We start from the raw sequence: 21566 nt of genomic DNA, 5'->3' as shown, positions 1-21566 counted from the left end.
ACTGTACTTTTAACATTGGTTGTAAATTTAGGAAAATGTGACTAAAAAATCCAGGCTGTGGAGTCGGAGTCGGTGTCCATTTTGGTGGAGTCGGTATAAAATGGACCGACTCCAACTCCTAAAATATATAATAAATTGGGTACAGTAGTTCAATGCAGTTTGTGGGGAATATTTTTTCATAAGAATTTGGGAAAGTTATGAAATGTCCTATAAATGTCTGTCCTATTCCTGATCTAAGGGTCTAGACTTTTAGCTGAGATGAATCTGTGCTACAGTAAATTTATCACTTAAACATGAGCCATGTATGAGGGAGCAGGAGTCGTGGAGTCGGAGTCGTGGAGTCGGTGTCATGGAAATTGAGGAGTCAGAGGTTTGGCTTACCGACTCCACATCTCTGAAAAATCTGAAATTCGTCAAATGTAAAATTGGTAATTTTCAAACAACTATTTTGTAAGGTATGACTGTTTGAAGAGATTAAAAATGTAACATTTACCACATGTCTACTTTGTCTTGACAGCATAATTATTTTTTGTTGTTGTTAGGTTGTTAGAGAAGTTTGATTTTACATTTTTTTCAGTAAAATTTACAAAACCTATTTTTTTTTTTAGGGACCAATTCACTTTCGCATTTCTATGACAGAAAAAAAAAATAGAACCCCCCCCAAAAAAAAGGGCATTTAAGAGGTTTAATTTACTTCATGGAAATTAACGCAATTAAGTGGAATGAAATTAAGTAAAGTAAAAATTTCTTTTTTTCTACTACATTATTTTAGCCCCCAAATTTTATTGAATGACAGAAAAATTGGGGAACAAATTTTGAGGCCTATTCTCCATATGTGGTCGCATATATGTTTGGGTACACGGCTTGGCCCAGAAGGGAAGAAGCGCCATTTTGGAGTGAAGGTTTTGCTGTAATGGTTTGCGAGTGAAGAAAGTTACCCCACTATTTTTTACCAAAGTTGTCCTGAACATAGCATTACCCTATATGTGGTCAGAAAGGTCTGTTTGCCGACAAAGCAAGGCTCAGATGGGAAGGGACACTGTTAAGACTTTTGTAGTGCAGAATTTCCTAGACTAGTTTGCAGGTACCATTTGCAGAAACCCTGGGGGACAATAACTGCTGATTTTCCCATAGTTCACACCCATTTTTTAAATTACACATCTCGGGAAAGTCATCTCCAGGTGTAGTGACTATTTTGGCCCAACAGGTGTTGTCTAGGAGTTAAAAAAACAAACAGTGGATGTTGCTGAAAGAAACTTACAAAAATGCCATTTTCGTGATCAAAAACATTGTCCCCAAATTTTGCTTCTAGAGATACGCACCCCGTTAATTAAGTGGGGTCTCTCTCCACACAGTGAGGTTCAGATAGAAAAGGGACCATTTGGCTTTGGGTGTACGGATTATGCTAGATGTTTATTCTTTGGGAGCCATGTGTCTTTTCTAAAGCCTTTGTGCCACTTGCGACATAGAAACCTCTTCATTTTTCCATTGACAGATGACAGACCCGGGTAGGGGGTTCTTTTTTGGCGGATTGAGTGAAGTTTTTATCAAAACCACTTGGAGTAGAAAAGGTGGTGTTGGGTGATTTATATTTTCTTGCATTTAAAGCCTGGTTCACGTTTATCCTGTGCTCTATGCTGCACATTTCTATTGAGGCTTACAGTGTCTTGAAAAAGTATTTATACCTTATGAACTCTTCCACATTTTTTTTTCATGTTACACCCACAAACTTAAAATGTATTTTATTGGGATTTTATGCATGTTTTTCTAATTATTTTGAAAATATAAATCTGAAAATTGTGATGTGCATTTGTATTCAGCCCCCTGTAGTCTGATACCCTTAATGAAAATTCTGAGTGCCATCAGCAGTCACATAATTAGTAACTTGAGGCCACCTTTGTATAATTCATTCTCAGTATAACTACAGCTGTTCTGTGAAGGCCTCAGAGGTTTGTTTGAGAACATTAGGGATCAAAAAGCATCATGTAAACCAAGGAACACACCAGACAGGTCAGGGATAAAGTTGTAGAGAAGAGTAAAGCAAGGTTAGGTTATTAAAAAATATAGCCCAAGCTGTGAACATCACACATTGCACTGTTCAATCAATCATCCATAAATGGAAGGAGCATGGGACAACTGCAAACCTACCAAGACATGGCCGTCCACCTAACCTGACATCCCAAGCAAGGAGAACACTAATTAGAGAAGCAGCCGAAAGGCCCATTGTCTCTGGAGGCAATATTTTTTTCTCAGGAGTGGGTGATAAATGCAGAATTGGTGACTTGTTTCTATTATACATTTTCTCTGTTCCTCACCTGGTTTTGTCTCCCACTCCTGAGAAAAAATACTGACCAAATACTGTTAGTGGGGTAGTGGCCTTAGTCATATACTCCACAAATCTGGCCTTTATGGAAGAGTGGCGAGAAGAAAGCCATTTTTTCAAAGAAAGCCATAAGAAGTCCCATTTGCATTTTGTAAAAAGCAATATAGGGACAGGTAGCATGTCGAAGAAGGTGCTCTGGTCAGATGAGATCAATGTAGAACTTTTGGGCTAAATGCAAAACGCTATGTGTGGTAAAATACTAACACTGCACATCACAATGAAAACACCATCCCCACTGTCACACGTGGTGGCAGCATCATGCTGTGAGAGGCTTTTCTTCAAATATAGCAATAAACCTGCAGGGGTACAATGATCCTAATCAATGTATTCAAATGCAGCAGGGGTCTGATATAACAAAATTTAACTTTTAAATTAACAAAGATTAAAATTGGAGCTGTACCCAAATAACATGACAAACATGCAAAAATATAAATTGTAATGAGTGCTAAAGTGAGTCAGTGCAAGCAATTAAAATTGGTTTGAACTCACCATTTGCAGTCTTCTGGCGAAGCCGACCAAAGGCACAGGAGGACGATACGGCAGGACAGGAACGCCAATCTCCCTGTCGTGTCCCAAGTGTCTCCTGTCCTAACGAGGACAGTACCCAAGTGGGGTCTATCCCGCTAAATGTCCCTACACAACCCACCCTACACGTTTCATCCATCTGTGATGGCAGACATCTCAGGGGATATGGGTATAGATGTGCAACACCATGCCTTTTTTCTTGAAACAGGGTGTCCATAAATTGGGACCCTGGTTTGCATTGTTTTACACATATATACCCATATCCCCAGAGGAGTTCGCCATCACAGGTGGATGAAACGTGTAGGGTGGGTTCTGTAGGGACATTTAGCTGGAAAAACCACACTTGGGTACTGTCCTTGTTAGGACGGGAGACACACTCTGGGAACGACAGGGAGATTGGCATTTCTGTCCTGCCGTATCTTTCTCCTGTGCCTTTGGTCGGCTTCGCCAGAAGACTGCAAATGGGGAGATCGAACAAATTTTAATTGTTTGCACTGGCTCACTTTAGCACTCATTACAATTCACGTTTTTGTATGTGTTTGTCGTGTTATTTGGCTACAGCTCAAATTTTAATCTTTGTTAAATTAAAAGTTACATTTTATTTGTCATAATCGGATCCCTGCCTCATTTGAGGCTTTTTTTCAGCAGGGGCAGGGAAGCTGGTCAGAGTTGATGAGAAGATAGGAGTTAAATACAGGGCAATCCTGGAGGAAAACCTGTTATAGGCCACAAAAACCTCAAGACTGGGGCTCAGATTCACCTTTCACAGGACAATGACCTGAAACATATTGCCAGTATGTTTACAATGGATGATTCAGATCAAAGCATATTCATGTGAGAATCTGTAACAAGACTTGAAAATTGCTGTTCAGACGTCTCCATCCAATCTCACTGAGCGAGAGAGAGCGTGCAAAGAAGAAGGGGCAAAAATTTCAGGCTCTAGATCTGCAAAGCTGGTAGAGACCTACACCAAAAGCCAGCAGCAGTAATTACTGCGAAAAGTGGTCCTACGTATTGACCTCTGTTCTGGTGTTTTTTTTGTTTTTCGGAGTGGTCAACCACGTCTTGAAGGATGAAACACTCCTGGAACAGAGGCCATAAGGAGTCCACAGTGACGCTTATCTGCTTTGTTAAAGTGAATGGTTCGATCGGTGTTTAGTCTAAATCCTATTTTCTTTTAGATTTAGATGGAAACCTCAACAAAAGTGCTCAGTGTAGAGTATGTCATCCCACTTGCACTTTTGAATAATTCCATATAGTGGACTGAAAATTTTTTTTTTTTTTTTTTTAAATTCCATCTTGTCCCGCAAAAATACAAGTCCCCATAGCGATGTCAGAGGAAAAAAAAAAAAAAAAACATCTTTTGGGAGGGAAGAGAAAAAAAAAAAAAAAAAAGCCAGGAAAATTGCTCCTATCGGGCAAAGACATCTCGAGCATTTTACTATAGTTAGTAGTAAATAACTGAAAACTAAGAGTTTGGTCAAAATTCTTTTATTAAACAAACTAAGAATTTCAGCTCTGCTCAGAATTTGCATCGGCCGGACTTCCGTTCCCAGCTTGGAGCTCATTAATTGGACTGCACTTCTTATATTTCACTTGGTTGTATATTTTTTTACTACTTTGAGGGCAGGTAGGGGCGGGTGAGCAGGTATTTTTTGTTCTTAGAAATCTGAAAATCTAAGAAAAATATACAAAAGTTTTTTTAAATGCTTTTCAACTACAAGAATGATAGTTATAGAGACAGATGTGAAATGGTCAAACAATAAATTTTAGGGAACCATCCTCTTGTTTTCTACAACCTAACCTGGAAACATTACCGATCCCGTAAAACCAGTGGTGTCTGGTATTTACTTAAATTTGAAGTTGCAATACCTGATCCAGCCTTACAGATTGAGAGGCGCTGTTGAGATGGAATAAATCACAAATAAATGTAAGTCATTGTAAAGGTTCTAGAAACTTTATACATTCAGTTATGTCCATACTGGATTCTTAGGTGTTTTTATAACAGTACAAGCACAAGCCAAATGTAAAGTTCAACTAAAGCCCTGCTGGACCAATGGTCGTTAGGCTTACAGGTCCATATCAATACTGATTGATGCATTATGAAAAGAGTATTTTTCCCAGGAAGACAAGTGGTGATAAAGCCCAAAAACTGTACAGATTGTGAAGTGGGTGGATTTCAGATGCTCCCATTTCCGGACTGATATCGGACTTTTATAACTTCTCAATCAAGATTGCTGAGGCACCTCCACCACCATTACAGATGCCAGCAACACCGAACTGTCCTTTCTTCAAGGCGTGGGCCATGTGACCAACGATTCGAGCTCCCGACATTCTACAAGTGGAAATATAAAAACATGGCATTCAGCAAAATCGCAATAAATTCCATAGCAAAATTAAAAGGATTTTCCAGGTATGTATTTTTTTTTTTTGTTGTTGTTTTTCTTTTACATTAATTACTCAACCTTCCCCAGGTCTAGTGTTGCCTCTTTACCACTGCTCTCATCCTTATTGACAGGCTGCAGTGCTGACAGCGTCACTAAAGATCAGGTGATTGCTCATCACTGGGTTGAGTTAGTCGGCATGAGACGGCTGAGCCCAAAAGATTGATGGGAGCAGTGGCAGAGAAAACAAAACAAAAAAACCACATGTGCAGTATCAGTGCAGAGCTGGCTGTCAGTCAGTGCCGGCCCGTGCTTACAGTCGCCATTCTCAGTGCTGTGACTGCAGCTGCGTCACCACACCTGCATCACTGAAAACTGGTGCTCCCAGGAAACAGTTACATTTTCCTCTGAGTGCTGCACTTTCAGCACAGTGGCCATACCCCTCCATAATGCTATTAACCCTATATCTGCAGGTAATAGCATTATCAGACCTGACAGGTTTCCTTTAAATAAATATAGAGGTCAATTTCCAATATGGATTGCAGCACGCCACCCATCCAGGCGCTGTGCAGTGAAATGTACCCCATGGGATCATATGTACTACTTGCTTATAACACCCAGACAAGCAGCGCTGTGCAAAGAAACATTCAGGATAAGGGGCCTTTTGTTTGAGGCAATTGCCATATTCCGCCCAGTGAGACCCCAATCATCAGCAAATGACGGCATATCCTACATAGCCAAACCATGTATACATGTCATGAGTAGAGGACACGTGATCTGGCTGCGCAGGCCGTCACCCTGCAGTTACTTTATAGTGATATTAGCTGCACATACCCAATGGGATGTCCGAGAGACACCGCTCCACCATTCACGTTGACTTTTGCAGGGTCAATATCCAACATTTTTATATTGGCCAACACAACAACACTGAAGGCTTCATTGATCTCCCACATGGCAATGTCTTCTTTCTTTAGTCCAGCAGCACTCAGGACCTGTACAAAACAAGTCAGTACAATGGAGTCAGCATATAGAGAGCCGCACAGAACGTGCCCTCAAGTCCAGACAGGAGGGCGTCTCGGGTATAAAAATATATGGTACTGGGATACATCGAGAGGGATACCTAACTGGATAAATAAACATACTTTGGTGACAGATCTTCTTTGAACCAAACTTTACATGCTGAACTGGCCACACAATGAAATGATGGCTAAAGAGTATAATTAAAAAAAAAAAAAAAAAAAAAAAAAAAAGTTTTAAAACTTCGCCTTTTCATTGAGGAGACAGTCACATAAGTTGAGAAAAGGATCTAGTCCATCAAATTCATGCCAATAACTACAAGTAGGTGTCATCAGACCATTTTTACTGGGGGCGTGTACTTCTCCTTGGACAATGCTGACCAAGCAGACAGGCAGCAACCCTCAGAGGGAAGAAGAACATGCCCCCACCATAGCTTAGAGCAGGTTTCTCTATGTGATATCTAATGAGACATCTCTTATCTCCTGCTTTAACCTGCATGATTAGAAAGCAGAGATGACTAACGCAGTAGAGATGATAGGTTTGTAATGTGACACAGCTAAACTCGACTGTACTGTACTTTCACCAACAGTGATCTTATCTGAAGGAGCATTGGTCATCTCTACTTTCTAATCATGCAGGTTAAAGCAGGAGATCAGAGCTGTATCATTGCAAACATGTATAGGTTCTTTTTTTATTTAAGTGGTGGAAACAAATGCCGAAATTTGTATGAAAAAGATTTTGCGTTTGTTGTAATTTTCCATTTTTCGGGATCTGGGGCTGGCTGAGGGCTTCTTTTTTTATTTTTTTGCCCTGAGCTGACGTTTTTATTGATACCATTTTGGGGTAGATACGAAGTTTTCATCGTCTCTTATTGTAGTGTTGTGGCAGCTTAAAAAAAAAAAAAAAACACCTTAATTTTTTTTTTTTTTTCTTGTTACGCGGTTTACTCATCTGATTAATTATTATTATTATTATTTATTCTTATAGCGCCATTTATTCCATGGCGCTTTACATGTGATAGGGATATACATAACAAAAGCATTTACATAATCTTAACAAAACGAGTCAGCGACTGGTACAGGAGGAGCGAGGACCCTGCCCGCGAGGGCTCACAGTCTACAAGGGATGGGTGAGGATACATTAGGTGAGGGTAGAGCTGGTTGTGCAGTGGTGTTTACTGCAGGTTGTAGGCTTGTCGGAAGAGGTGGGTCTTCAGGTTCCTTTTGAAGGTTTCCACGGTCGGCGAGAGTCTGATATGTTGGGGTAGAGAGTTCCAGAGTAGGGGCGAAGCACGGGAGAAATCTTGTATACGATTGTGGGAGGAGGAGATAAGAGGGGAGTAGAGAAGGAGATCTTGTGAGGATCGGAGGTTGCGTGCAGGTAAGTACCGGGAGACTAGGTCACAGATGTATGGGGGAGACAGGTTGTGGATGGCTTTGTATGCCATGGTTAGGGTTTTGAACTGAATTCTCTGGGCAATGGGGAGCCAGTGAAGGGATTGACAGAGAGGAGAGGCCGGGGAATAGCGGGGGGACAGGTGGATTAGTCGAGCAGCAGAGTTTAGGATAGATTGGAGAGGTGCAAGAGTGTTGGAAGGGAGGCCACAGAGCAGGAGGTTGCAGTAGTCGAGGCAGGAGATGATGAGGGCATGCACTAGTGTTTTTGCAGAGTCTTTGCTGAGGAATGCACAGATCCAGGAGATGTTTTTGAGTTGGAGTCGGCAGGAGGTGGAAAGGGCTTGGATATGTGGCTTGAAGGAGAGATCAGAGTCCAGGGTTACCCCAAGGCAGCGAGCTTGTGGGACTGGGGAGAGTGAACAGCCATTGACGTTGATGGATAGGTCGGATGGGGGATGTGAATGAGAGGGTGGAAAGATGATGAACTCTGTTTTATCCATGTTGAGTTTTAGAAATCTGTCGGAGAAGAAGGATGAGATGGCGGACAGACATTGTGGGATTCTGGTTAGTAGGGAGGAGATATCGGGTCCAGAGAGGTAGATCTGTGTGTCGTCAGCATAGAGGTGATACTGGAAGCCGTGAGACTATGAGCTGTCCCAGGCCAAAGGTGTAGATGGAGAAGTGCAGAGGTCCTAGAACTGAACCTTGGGGGACACCGACAGATAGGGGGCGAGATGAGGAGGTGGTGCGTGAGTGGAAGACACTGAATGTCCTGTCTGTTAAGTATGAGGAGATCCAAGATAGAGCCAAGTCCGTGATGCCAAGAGATGAGAGAATCTGGAGTAAGAGGGAATGGTCCACTGTGTCAAAGGCAGATGACAGGTCCAGAAGGAGGAGGATGGAGTAGTGTTGCTTGGATTTGGCATTTAGTAGGTCGTTGGTGACTTTGGTCAGGGCAGTTTCAGTCGAGTGATGCGGTCGGAAGCCAGATTGTAGACGGTCGAAGAGGGAGCAGGAGGAGAGGTGGGAGGACAGTTCAAGGTGGACATGTTGTTCTAGAAGTTTTGAGGCAAAGGGGAGGAGTGATATGGGGCGGTAGCTAGTCAGAGAGGAAGGGTCAAGGGAGGGCTTTTTGAGGATGGGTGTGATTGCGGCATGTTTGAAACATGAGGGGAAGACTCCGGTTGTTAGTGATAGATTGAAGAGGTGGGTTAGGGTTGGGATGAAGACTGGTGAGGTTAGTGATGAGGTGGGATGGGATTGGGTCAAGTTTGCAGGTGGTGAGGTGTGATTTGGAGAGTAAAGAGGAGACTTGACCTTCTGTAATGGTGGAGAAGTGGGGTTTGGAGGAGGAGGGTTGAGTAGATATGAGGAGGGGTTGTGTGGACTTTAGGCCAAAGTTTTGTCTTATGGTGTCAATCTTCTGTTTGAAGAATGAGGCAAAGTCGTCGGCTGAGATGAGAGAAGAGGGAGGAGGTGCTGGGGGACGAAGGAGAGAGTTGAAAGTGTTAAATAGCTGTTTAGGGTTGTGAGATAGGGAGGATATGAGAGATGAGAAGTAGGTTTGTTTTGCTGTAGTGAGTGCGGACTTGAAATTAGTGAGGGATTGCTTGAATGCGATGAAGTGCTCGATGGAGTGAGACCTTTTCCCATCTCCGCTCCGCAACCCTGGAGGCCCGGCGCAGTTCTTTGGTAAGTTTAGTGTGCCAGGGTTGCCTGTTGAATGTGCAAGGTGTGGTGTGTGTGAGAGGGGCGATCGAGTCTAGAGCTGAAGCTATTGTGGTGTTATATGAAGCAGCAGCAACGTCTGCATCGTGTAAGGAATTTATGTCTGTGAGAGGAAGGAGGGATTCAGAGAGAGAGTGTAGGTCAAGGTGTTTGAGATTTCTGTGAGGGTGTGTGAGTTTGTGGAGTGGGGATTGTGCACCCGGAGAGGAGAGGGTAGAGAATGTGAGGAGGTTATGGTCAGAGAGAGGGAGTGGTGAGTTAGAGAGGTTAGATAGGGAACAGAGGCGGGTGAAGATGAGGTCCGGTGTGTGGCCATCTTTGTGGGTGGGTGTGGAAGACCATTGAGTGAGTCCACAGGAGGAAGTGAGGGATAGGAGCTTAGAGACAGACGAGTGGGGAGTGTCAATGGGGATGTTGAAGTCACCCATTATGATAGTGGGGATGTCAGTGGAAAGGAAGTGAAGCAGCCAGGTGGTGAAATGCTCTAAGAAGGTGGTGGCTTGCCCTGGGGGTCGGTAAACAACGGCCAGTTGGAGGTTGGAGGGGGAATAGATGCGCACACAGTGCACCTCAAAAGAGGGGAGTGTAACGGAGGGTGGCAGTGGGATTTTGGTGAAAGCGCAGAGTTCTGATAGGAGGAAACCTACGCCTCCACCATGTTTGCCATTGGGGCGGGGGGTGTGGGAAAGGTGGAATCCGCCATATGAAAGGGCAGCTGGGGAGGCTGTGTCAGAGGGGGTGAGCCAGGTTTCGGTGATGGCGAGGAAGGAGAGTTTGTTTGTAATGAAAAGATCGTGGATGAAGGAAAGTTTGTTGCAGACAGAGCGAGCGTTCCATAGAGCTCCTGTTAGTATAGCTGAGGAGGTGGGTATTAGTTGGATGGGTATGAGGTTAGAAGGGTTGCGACAGTTTGAGGAAGGTCGTGGATAGGAGGTAGAAGGAACTGTGGGGATATGGCGAGGAGGACCAGGATTTGGAGAGATATCTCCAGCAGTGAGGAGGAGCAGAGAAAGTGTTAGCAGGTGGGAACAGGAGAGAGCATGAGGTGGCTGTCTGTGTTTGGAGATCCAGGATTGAATGTTGAGGAATAATTTGGAGGAGGAGGTGAGGTGAATTGGGAGGATAGAGGGAGAGATGAAGAGTTTCTTACTAGGTGTAGGGATTTGAGGGGTTATTAGAAAGTGGAGGACTATAGAGGAAAAAGTGAGAGCTAACAGAAACATAGTTAAAAGAGAGTGGGTGGTCAAAGTGTTGATTAACTGACTCCTGCCCTGACTAACTGCCTCTGAAATAACTGCCACTTCTCTCCGAAGCCACTTTGCACAAGAAGACGCGTGCACACGCCAACACGCGTGCACCCCTTACAGAGAGTCTAAATATATAGGCCACATTAAACTATATCAGGTGAAGGGCATTGATTAATTTATTTTATATTCTGATAGATAACATTTATGAACGCAGCAAAACCCCCAAAAATATTAGGTATTAAAAACTGTACTAACTTCAGTCCAATATGGCATAATCCACTCCTACGGGAACTTTAGAAACTTACAGAGTTCTCTTGTTGGGAGAATAAGGGCTTATATCTCTAATCAACTATACCTCATTTATAGGGTATAGAGAACCCCCAGTTTACTCCACAAAATGGGAATTAGGTGTCCGAGGTGCAGTAAGGATGAAGCCCATTTAATGCACATGCTATGAGAATGCAGAAGAATTGGAGTATTTTGGAAAGAGATGGCAGCTCTGATAGACCCGTTCTATCATATAAAACTTCGGTTAGATCCAAGTGTGTATGTTGGGTATACTAGAAGAGGAGATGGACCCCAAGTCCCCGATAGTGATAGGTATGCTTCGTATCTTATTCCAAGCTTGCAAATTACTTGCCTTACATTGGGTAGATTCCAGTCCCCCTACTACTGCAAGTATTAACAAATAAAATAAATAATATAGTAAAACTTGAAAAAGCAATGTATCAAAAAAGAAATGCACTGTACAAATTCCCCAAAAAAATGTTTGGATACTCCACGGTTGCCTTCTAGTGTGTTAGTAAGAGAGTGGATGACACAGACGTTTCCAGCACTTATATTTCTTTTTAGGGTTTGTGTTTTGCTACGTTTTGGAAAATGGAAAATGTAATGCAGGGTTTTTTTTAATAAAACAAAAATCTGATTAAAAAATAACATGTATGTACAGTATTGAGAGTGTATTAATATACTCAACTACTGCTGCTTTCTCCGGGGTCCAGCGCCATTCTGTTTCTCTTTTCAGTGATGTCACTATGTATGAGGCAGAAGTCCCATTTACAATGTAAGACTATAGATCCTCGTCCTGATGCGCCATAGACTTACTCTGTAAAAGCCACTTCCGGGTCACACAGAGCGGTGACGTCACTGAGAAGTGGAGCAGAACTGTGGAGGATATGGTGGTAGGCGAGTATATTAATACACTCCACACATTATATACTTATTAAGACACAGATTTAATGAATTAAATCTATAATGAATTAAATCTATACGAATCTATAATGAATTAAATCTATCTATATATCTATATACACACACACACACATTAAATCTGTGTGTGTAATAAATATATATTTCATGCGAGTGCTTCTTTAACAGTTTAACAGTGTCAAAAATTAATCTGAAACACAGGAAAAACCTATGCTATGGCTGTTATTGTGTGCGGATTATTTCCTGCAATATTCCTTTACTTTAACACCGTGTCATTTTTACATCTAACATTACTTTAAAGTTTGCAAATAAAATCATGAGTTTTGCCCTAAGACTTCCTACCTTAGGAATCGCATAGGCGGGTGCAATAGGGAAGTCAATTGGGTCTACAGCAGAGTCCGCAAAAGCTAAACAAAAGGAGAGGAAAAAAAACAGAATAAGAATGTGCGAGTACAGATCCTATGAATACACTTAATTAACCCATTCCCGACATATGATGTATAGTTAAGTTATATGTCAGGTTCCCAGCAGAAGATGGCTGAATTATTCAGCCATCATCTACCTCAAACAGCCGTGGATGGAGGTGAGCGCCGCCTGTGGTTATTAATTTATTAAATGCCGCTGTCGATCTCGGACAGTGGCGTGTAACGCGCGCCGGCAGGGGGCGCATTATTTTGTGTGCCAGTCGGTGCGCCCGTGATGGGTTCTCATGACAGCTGGGGGTCTGCTGAAGACCTCCGTGCTAGTCATGATGATTCTCCTGTGAAATCCAGCCTATAGTTGGCGTTCATAGGAGACTGTGATTGCTATACAGAGCAATACTGTGGTATCATTGTGCATAGTACAAGCAATCGGATGGGTTCAAGTCGGAACAGCGGCGCAGCCATGCATAATCTCCAAACTATAGATCATCAAGAAAGCATTTTGTGTTTTACCTAGGATCCGTGCCAAAGGCTTGACTTTGAGATTGTTTGCAGCTTCAGAAGTCATAAGGACCAAGGCTGCTGCCCCATCATTCAGTGTGCTGGCATTGGCCGCAGTTACTGTGCCTGGGAAGAGGTGAAAAAACCATTATAGCAAAGTTTATAAAACATCGCCAATAGTTTGCATGATGTACTGTATGTTCCTGACATGCCTTGATCTCAACTCTCCCATTTCTTTAGCCGGCCCAAACTGCCTCTGTTTGCATCATCACAGGGCACAGCTTTCCTTCTGCAGCATCAGAGCAGCGCAGAGACGCTGACACTGGACGGTGTGTTCTGGCCAGCTACAGAGTAGCGCTTACAAGCTCTATTGGAAAGAGCTTGTAAGCGCTGCATATCTTCCCTTGAAGACCAGCCACTGCTGCCACCTTGCAGCCGGTACCCTAGGAAATGAGATGTAAAGAGAAGTAAAATTCCTCTCCACTTTCAAGATGGGAGGGATTTTTAACAAACTGATTTGCAAAAAGTGCTTGTTCTTACAAGCACTTCGTAATTTTTAAACAAATTAAGTATGTCTTTATCTGGAACTGTTAAGGGTTTATCCTCAAAGATAAAAAAAAAAAAAAAAAAAAAAAAAAATAATACATATAGACGGATGGAAAAAAAAAAAAAGGAAAAAAAAAAAAGTGTGATTGGCTCAGTTCTCCCTGCAAGTTCTAACTTTTAATACATGAAACGCTCGGCGTCACATCTCCCCGTATTCCTCACCATTGTCTTTTTGGAAAACAGTCTTGAGTTTTGGAAACTTGCTGAAGTCTACCCGTTTGTACTCCTCATCTTCTTGTACGACAATGTCAGGTTTCCCTGCGAGACAAAAAGCATTTTTTAGATTTATTCACAAATAGATTAACAACTACTTTTTTTTCCTTATTGTAGTTTGTGATTTTTCCGGTCGGATCAGCACCTTTTTGTTGAATAGTAACTGGCGCAATTTCTTTTGCGATCATCCCAGACTCCCAAGCTGCTTTACTTCTGGTGTAAGAATTGATCGCAAAAGTGTCTTGTTCTTCCCGTCCAATGCGGAGCTTCTTTGCGGTGTTTTCTGCACAGTTTCCCTGTAGCACAAGGTACATGACTATATAAATATATATATCCATCATGTCGGGTTCACACAGACTTGATGTTCAAAGGTAGTCAAAAAAGAAAAGAAGAAAAAGTTTATTTGGGTAAAATATTTCATAGAAGACCATTTAGCAAAAATTAACTGCTCAAACCAAGCACAGGCGCTCACTGCAACCTTGGCCAAACAGGTCAACACATCTTCCCACCTACTGTAAAAAGTTAGAGCTGTCAATGAAGGATGAGGAGGATGGACAAGAAGGTGCACTGAATGGTACGTCAAGGTGCACCAAGCATTTGTGCTTGGTTTGAGCAGTCAAATTCTGCTAACAGATTCCCTTTTAAAAATAATCAATTGTGATATATAAAATTTCTGAAGCCAAATATTGATAATTTAGGAAAGCCGAGTGTGTAGTATTTGGAACATCACATTACACAATGTGGTCACCATGTTATTACGTACCATGTGGATTTTGTTGTAGACGTCAGTAAGTCCATCTTTCACAATCAGATCTTCCAGTTTCACTCCACCATATGGCGTGGCCCCTCTAGTCATGCAATACGGTACATTGGACATGCTCTCCATCCCGCCAGCCACCATTACTTTCTGTAGGACAATAAAGCAGCTGTAATCACACATTGTGCACTAGGCGAGGTCAATGAAGAACCAGCTGCTTGCGTCTTTTTTTCCTTACGGCTGTCACAGCAGACAGGAAGCCATAAAGTAGAAGGAAAACAGCTAGTAAGTACCTGAGGGACAGTTTGCTGGGTTAGTTAGGGGACTACACAAAGAAAAGAAAACAACTTAGGAATCTTGGAGAACTTTTAAATTAAATGCTATTTGCCTTCAGCTACAATTAGGAGAGATTACAGCACTGAGGTTTACACGGCTCTAATTAAACTCACTAAATCCATCCTTAGTAACCTCCAAGCACATAGATGAAGCAGCACTCTGCAGGCTGCCAGGTTACTTAGTTGGGTTACTAGGTTAGGCAATACTTTTATACAGTGGAAGTGATGTATAATATTCCCAATTATTTATTATTATAGTGCCATTTATTCCATGGCGTTTTACATGTGAGAAGGGGTATACATATTAAACAAACAAGTATAATAATCTTGAACAAAACAAGTCACCGACTTGTACAGGAAGAGAGAGGACCCTGCCCGCAAGGGCTCAGTCTACAGGGGATGGGTGATGATACAGTAGGTGAGGGTAGAGCTGGTCGTGGAGCGGTATGGTGGAGCGAGGGTTACTGCAGGTTATAAGGCTTGTCGGAAGAGGTGAGTCTTCAGGTTCCTTTTGAAGGTTTCCACAGTAGGCGAGAATCTAATGTGTTGGAGTAGAGAGTTCCAGAGTAGAGGGGAAGCACGAGAAATCTTGTATGCGATTGTGGGAAGAGGAGATAAGAGGGGAGTAGAGAAGGATATTGGGCTGTGATGTGTGGTGAAACATCGCCCACAGAACAGTCAATCAGGGGGAGTACGTGCGACTGGGTCACGCCTGGGTGATGCAAGGGAGTCCGGAAGTTGACTTGACATCAGCGGAAGCAGCTGGGGTCACGTGATCCGGACTGAGCGAGCAGCGATAGAGCCGCTCACAGGCACATGGCAACATAAGACATTTACAAAAATACTTATTTAAAAGGTTTAAATTGATGGGTGAATTATACAAATATACATTGTAGTGGCCCACCTCTTTAAGTACAACAGGTCGCCAACTCACACTTGATTGTCATCCCATTGATTTTAAAACAAAAAACAAAAAAACAGTCTAATATTTTTACTTATTTTCTTTGATTTGGTTCCCTATATCTACTTTTAGGACTTGTAAAAATCTGATATAGTTTGAAGTCAAATCTATCCAAAAATATGGAAAATTCTGGAGCGTTCAAACACTTTGAAGCACTACTGTATGAGCTAGTTTACCTAATGATTTTTTTTTTTCTAAACAGTATATAAACTGTAATATTTTTTATGATCTATTGTAGACCCAACTTTTAAAGGGGTTATCCCTTAATCAGAAATTAAGTGTCTTATCACTGGGGTCCCACTGTACTCTGGGATCTCAGTCATTCATGCAAACCTTACATAAAGCGGCGCCATGGGACTATTGCTCAAACAGGGGACGCCAGCGTCGTCCGACACGGTCTCACCTGGTGTCCACACATCAGGCTCTGTGCCGCCAACATAACGGACTTCATGCCAGAGGCGCAGACTTTGTTCACGGTGGTGGTGGGTGTAGAGATCTGCAGACCTGAGCTCCGCCAAGGGGGGGGGGGAAAAAAATAAATAAATAAATAAATTAAAAAAAAAAATATATAAATATATATATATATATATATATATATATATATATATATATATATATATATATATATATATATATATATATATATATATATATATATATATATATATATATATATATATATATATATATATATTAATAATAATAATAATAATAATAATAATAATAATAAATATATATATATATATATAGAGTAAGCTAATAATTCCATATAATGGTAATAAGAAAGTGAGCATGCCCGAAATCGTTACCTGCGCCGAGTGCTGCCTGTCGTGTCGGTGCCTGCCCCTGCCCCGCCTGCAGGACATTGCCCATGTACACCTCATTGACCTCCTCTGCAGAAATACCTGAAAATATAGAAGAAAAATAATGTGATCCCGTCTTTTCACAACCAGACAGACGGCACCAGGCGGCATACCACACATACCGCCTCGCTCAACTGCAGCTTTAATGGCAATGGAGCCAAGCTTTGTGGCCGGAAAAGAGGACAGAGACCCCTGGAATGAACCTATCGGTGTTCTTACAGCACTCGCAATCACCACCTCCTGGAAAAAAAAAAAAAAAGTCAATGGTAAATATAGAGTTTTGTTGGGAGAATCAAGTGCAACATCTGTAGAATTATCAATATCCCCTCCAAAGTCGTATTTTGCCCCATGGATGTCATATAGAATAGGCTTTCTCCATCAACGTCTGCCGTTCACCAGGATTCCTGGCAGACTGACCCCATAGTGAACCTCGCGGTGGCGGCAATGTGAATGGGGCCGTGTTAAGGGACCTCTTCAATGTTGCATGCACAATGTTATTTTTGTAAATTTTGCACAAGCTCCTACTGCTCCCATACTGGGGTCAAAATATTAACACTGGGGGTAGATGCATGGAAACTGACGCAAATAAAAAAAATGGAGCCAACTTTAATTTTACAAGAAAAAGAAAGACGAGATCTAAATGACGGCCATAGAAAACAACTAAACTGCATTAATGATAGTGCTTCTCGCCTAGAGACATCTTCATGGACATAGACAACACTTACGTTTAAAGATCGCTGTGACGCATAAGATCGGTGTGAATATTTCAGTGCCTGGAAAAAAAAAAGAAATTATATAATAGGAATATAGGAAATAAGATTATGATGACATTCAGATCAGTGTGACACAAGGGTGACAGGATCCTGCCAGAACACCAGACACTTGTGCAGAGCAGCTCCTCTTCTGGCTCACCTGAGACTTCCTTTAAAGGTTCACAAGCCCCTTCATGAGACAACCCCTTTAATATGTACTGCCCTAAAACTACTAGACCTGCAAGGAGTTTTAAAGGCAATGTGTCAGCTCAACTGACAGCATAAACTAAGCTCAAAGCCTGGTAGGGGATGTGGCTCCTATAAAAATTGCCCCCTAAGGTCTCGTTCACACGTCAGATTTTCTCGTCCGAGTACCATCGGTGGTTTTCAGGAACAGCACTTGTATCTATGATATTCTATGGGGCTGTGCAAATGTCCAATTTTTTTTTTTTTCCTCTGACCGGGGGGGAGTCCATTTAAAAAAAAAAAGGAGACATGTCAGATCTTGATCCAAGGGACAGATCAAGATCGGCTATGCAAGTCTATGGGTTCGTGAAAAAAAAAAAATTGGACCACACTTGGATGACATCTGAATGAGGTCCAAGTTTCATGGACTGACTGGAGAAACTTTTTTTCTCTTCGTACAAGAAAAACTGCCCAAAACCCTAAATCAGAATTATCGGTCCGTTTTTCTCATATGTGTAACAAACTGATGTCTGAAAGAGGACTGACTCCATTCTGCAAAAGCTGAAGATTAATCCGGCATGCCAATTGTGCTGCTCAGTGCACCCTAAGTGTGGCCAAGAGGCGCAGTTCACCACTCCGCCCACCGATTCCGCATTTCCCCACCGCCTTCAACTGTGATGGACAGCACTGGCTTGGATCAAGATAATATCCCATAAAAGTTCTCTAAACCCTTTTAAAAGGCTCGTCCGGGAACTGCAGCGAATACCTCAGAGCTACTAACTGTGCAAGTAAACACTCCAGCTACGGCACAGCAGAGCTGTCAGAGGAATTAAAGGGGGTGTCCAGGGTTAGAAAGACATGACTGCTTTATTTCAGAAATAGCGCCACCCCTGTCTATGGGCCGTGTCTGGTATTGCACCTCAGATCTATTGAAGTGACTGGGATTGATCTAGAATCTCACACAATACCTTTGGACTTTTTTTTTTTTTTTTTTTTTTTTTTTAAGAAAGCTGCAGCTTTTTTACTTGTGGGCGAGAGCTATAAAATTTCTACCAGCAACAGAAGCTGAGCAATTGGTATGTAAAGTATTTTGAAAAAAGTTTACTATATTTTAACCTGAGGCCCAATGAAACTGAAATTCTTGGAAAACCCCGGCAATAGCTTAGTCTTTAGTAGATGACTGCCAGCTACACGATAAGAAAATAATTCATAAGACAAGATCCAGTGGCCACAAAGTTCAGGGCCGCCAGATCAGAGCCCTGGGAGCCCCATCCTCTGCCATGTCTGGCTCATCCTCTGATTAGTAGGTCTGGTGGCAACATCAACATTGCGGTGCAAGGATCAGAGGGACATGCCGCTGTGCGCAGGGGCCCCGACCACCTCCAAAGCAGGAGGAAATATGCATTATGATGAGCTATCCCCAGTCCTGGATACAGAACCCATTCTTCCCTCCAGGTCCTGGATACAGAACCCCCCCCGCCCCTCCAGGACCTGGATACAGAAACCCGGCCCCCCCCAGGTCCTCAATACCGAATCCCCCCCCCAGATCCGGGATACCAAGTCCCCCCCCCCCTCCTAGGTCCTTGATACCAAATATCCCCCCCCTCCTAGGTCCATGATACCAAATCCCCCCCCCCCCCCCCCTCCTAGGTCCTTGATACCAAATCCACCCCCCCCTCCTAGGTCCATGATACCAAATCCCCCCCCCCTCCTAGGTCCTTGATACCAAATCCACCTCCCCCTCCTAGGTCCTTGATACCAAATCCACCCCCCCCTCCTAGGTCCTTGATACAGAGCCCCCTCCCCCCTCCTCCAGGTCCTGGATACAGAACCCCCCCCCTCCTCCAGGTCCTGGATACAGAACCCCCCCCCCCCTCCTCCAGGTCCTGGATACAGAACCCCCCCCCCCCTCCTCCAGGTCCTGGATACAGAACCCCCCCCACCCCTCCTCCAGGTCCTGGATACAGAAACCCCCCTCCCCCTCCAGGACCTGGATACAGAAACCGAATCCCCCCCCGGATCCGGGATACCAAGTCCCCCCCCCCCCTCCTAGGTCCTTGATACCAAATATCCTGCCCCTCCTAGGTCCATGATACCAAATCCCCCCCCCCCTCCTAGGTCCTTGATACCAAATCCCCCCCCCCTAGGTCCTTGATACCAAATCCCCCCCCCCCTCCTAGGTCCTTGATACCAAATCCCCCCCCCCTCCTAGGTCCTTGATACCAAATCCCCCCCCCCCTCCTAGGTCCTTGATACCAAATCCCCCCCCCCCTAGGTCCTTGATACCAAATCCCCCCCCCTCCTAGGTCCTTGATACCAAATCCCCCCCCCCTCCTAGGTCCTTGATACCAAATCCCCCCCCCCCCTCCTAGGTCCTTGATACCAAATCCCCCCCCCCCTCCTAGGTCCTTGATACCAAATCCACCCCCCCTCCTAGGTCCTGGATACCAAATCCACCCCCCCTCCTAGGTCCTGGATACAGAGCCCCCTCCCCCCTCCTCCAGGTCCTGGATACAGAGCCCCCCCCCCTCCTCCAGGTCCTGGATACAGAACCCCCCCCCCTCCTCCAGGTCCTGGATACAGAACCCCCCCCCCTCCTCCAGGTCCTGGATACAGAAACCCCCCCCCCCCTCCTCCAGGTCCTGGATACAGAACCACCCCCCCCTCCTCCTCCAGGTCCTGGATACAGAACCCCCCCCCCCCTCCAGGACCTGGATACAGAAACCCGGCCCCCCCAGGTCCTCAATACCGAATCCCCCCCCCCAGATCCGGGATACCAAGTCCCCCCCCCCCTCCTAGGTCCTTGATACCAAATATCCCCCCCCCCTCCTAGGTCCATGATACCAAATCCCCCCCCCCCCTCCTAGGTCCTTGATACCAAATCCCCCCCCCCTCCTAGGTCCTTGATACCAAATCCCCCCCCCCCCTCCTAGGTCCTTGATACCAAATCCCCCCCCCCTCCTAGGTCCTTGATACCAAATCCCCCCCCCCCCCTCCTAGGTCCTTGATACCAAATCCCCCCCTCCTAGGTCCTTGATACCAAATCCCCCCCCCCTCCTAGGTCCTTGATACCAACCCCCCCCCCCCCCCTAGGTCCTTGATACCAAATCCCCCCCCCCCCATCCCAAGTCCCAGTCCATTACACATGACGCTTCCCGTGACTTCTGCAAGACAATGCCAGGTGACCTGAGCGCTGCCAATGTCCCCCTGCAGCCGTACCTGCCCCCACTGGTGCATTATGGCACCTCCATGTACAGGAGGTCTTCAGCAAACCCCAGCTTTTTATTTCGGGGTCTCAGTGTCATATACTCCAGTGTAGTTAGTGCAAACCCTGGTGGGTTCCTGATATTAGGGCACACTGGGCAATGTACTGTTCCATCCCCCACTTATATACACAAGGGGCGGTATATAAAATCTGGCCCTCAAAATGCTGCTCAGGGGCCTAATTGCGATTAGGAGGCAGCAGAAGAGACCCCGCGCTGTTCTGTCAGGCTCCACTACCCACTATGGGCAGCTGCCCCGCTGCAGCCCTACAAGGGCGCCCGGCCTGGCTCACTGCCACCATCTGGCGCCTTCAGCTGCTCAGCAGGCGCCATCCTGACAGCTGCGGACACTGCACGGAGCACTCACCCGGGCGGCGCTGGAGGACAGGCGGGCGGCAGCAGGACGCGGGACACAGAAGGCCATGACTACACCGGCGGCTGTCACTGTGACTGTCACTCTGTGAGTCACCTCTATTCAGGGGGCAGTGGCACCAGACAGCGCCCACAACACCGACCAATCAACAACCGCAGACAGCCCCGCCCTCGAAAACTATTGGTGCAATCATTTCTAGAGGCGTGACAGAAAAAAAATACAAAAATAAATTGATTGGCGGAAGCTTGACCGTCGCCATGGAGATAACATCGCTGGGCGGCCATGTTTAGTCCTGGAAAACCTTGAAATGACATGAAGAGAATGCTTGGAGCAAGTGCTGGCAGCGCGTCCTATAGAGAGGATGTTACTATAGGGGGATGGCGGCTTGTGGGGGCTCATCTAAAATTCATGGGGCCCCACAACAAAGCCAGGAAGCTGACAGAT

At 44.4% G+C, this 21566-nt stretch overlaps 1 protein-coding gene across 1 annotated transcript; it reads right to left on the bottom strand.

Annotated features, from left to right (window-relative positions):
- Nucleotides 1-4383: 4383 nt before the first annotated feature.
- ACAT1 (acetyl-CoA acetyltransferase 1) lies at nucleotides 4384-21272 on the bottom strand. Its single transcript, XM_073662203.1, has 12 exons — nucleotides 21117-21272; nucleotides 17274-17321; nucleotides 16671-16788; nucleotides 16495-16590; nucleotides 16089-16189; nucleotides 14396-14539; nucleotides 13778-13928; nucleotides 13582-13677; nucleotides 12826-12939; nucleotides 12233-12297; nucleotides 6127-6284; nucleotides 4384-5243 (listed from the first exon to the last, which is right to left on the bottom strand). Exons 1-12 carry the CDS (start codon nucleotides 21171-21173, stop codon nucleotides 5123-5125), a joined length of 1269 nt encoding a protein of 422 aa, XP_073518304.1. The 5' UTR covers nucleotides 21174-21272; the 3' UTR covers nucleotides 4384-5122.
- Between the last annotated feature and the right edge of the window lie 294 nt (nucleotides 21273-21566).

This window comes from Phyllobates terribilis, unplaced genomic scaffold (genome assembly GCF_046119375.1).
Source record: "Phyllobates terribilis strain yellow unplaced genomic scaffold, ASM4611937v1 Scaffold_2__4_contigs__length_985480577, whole genome shotgun sequence".
In the NCBI taxonomy this organism is placed as follows: domain Eukaryota; kingdom Metazoa; phylum Chordata; class Amphibia; order Anura; family Dendrobatidae; genus Phyllobates; species Phyllobates terribilis.
Note: the sequence above shows the minus strand (reverse complement) of the source record. Positions and strands in the feature narration are given on the sequence as shown.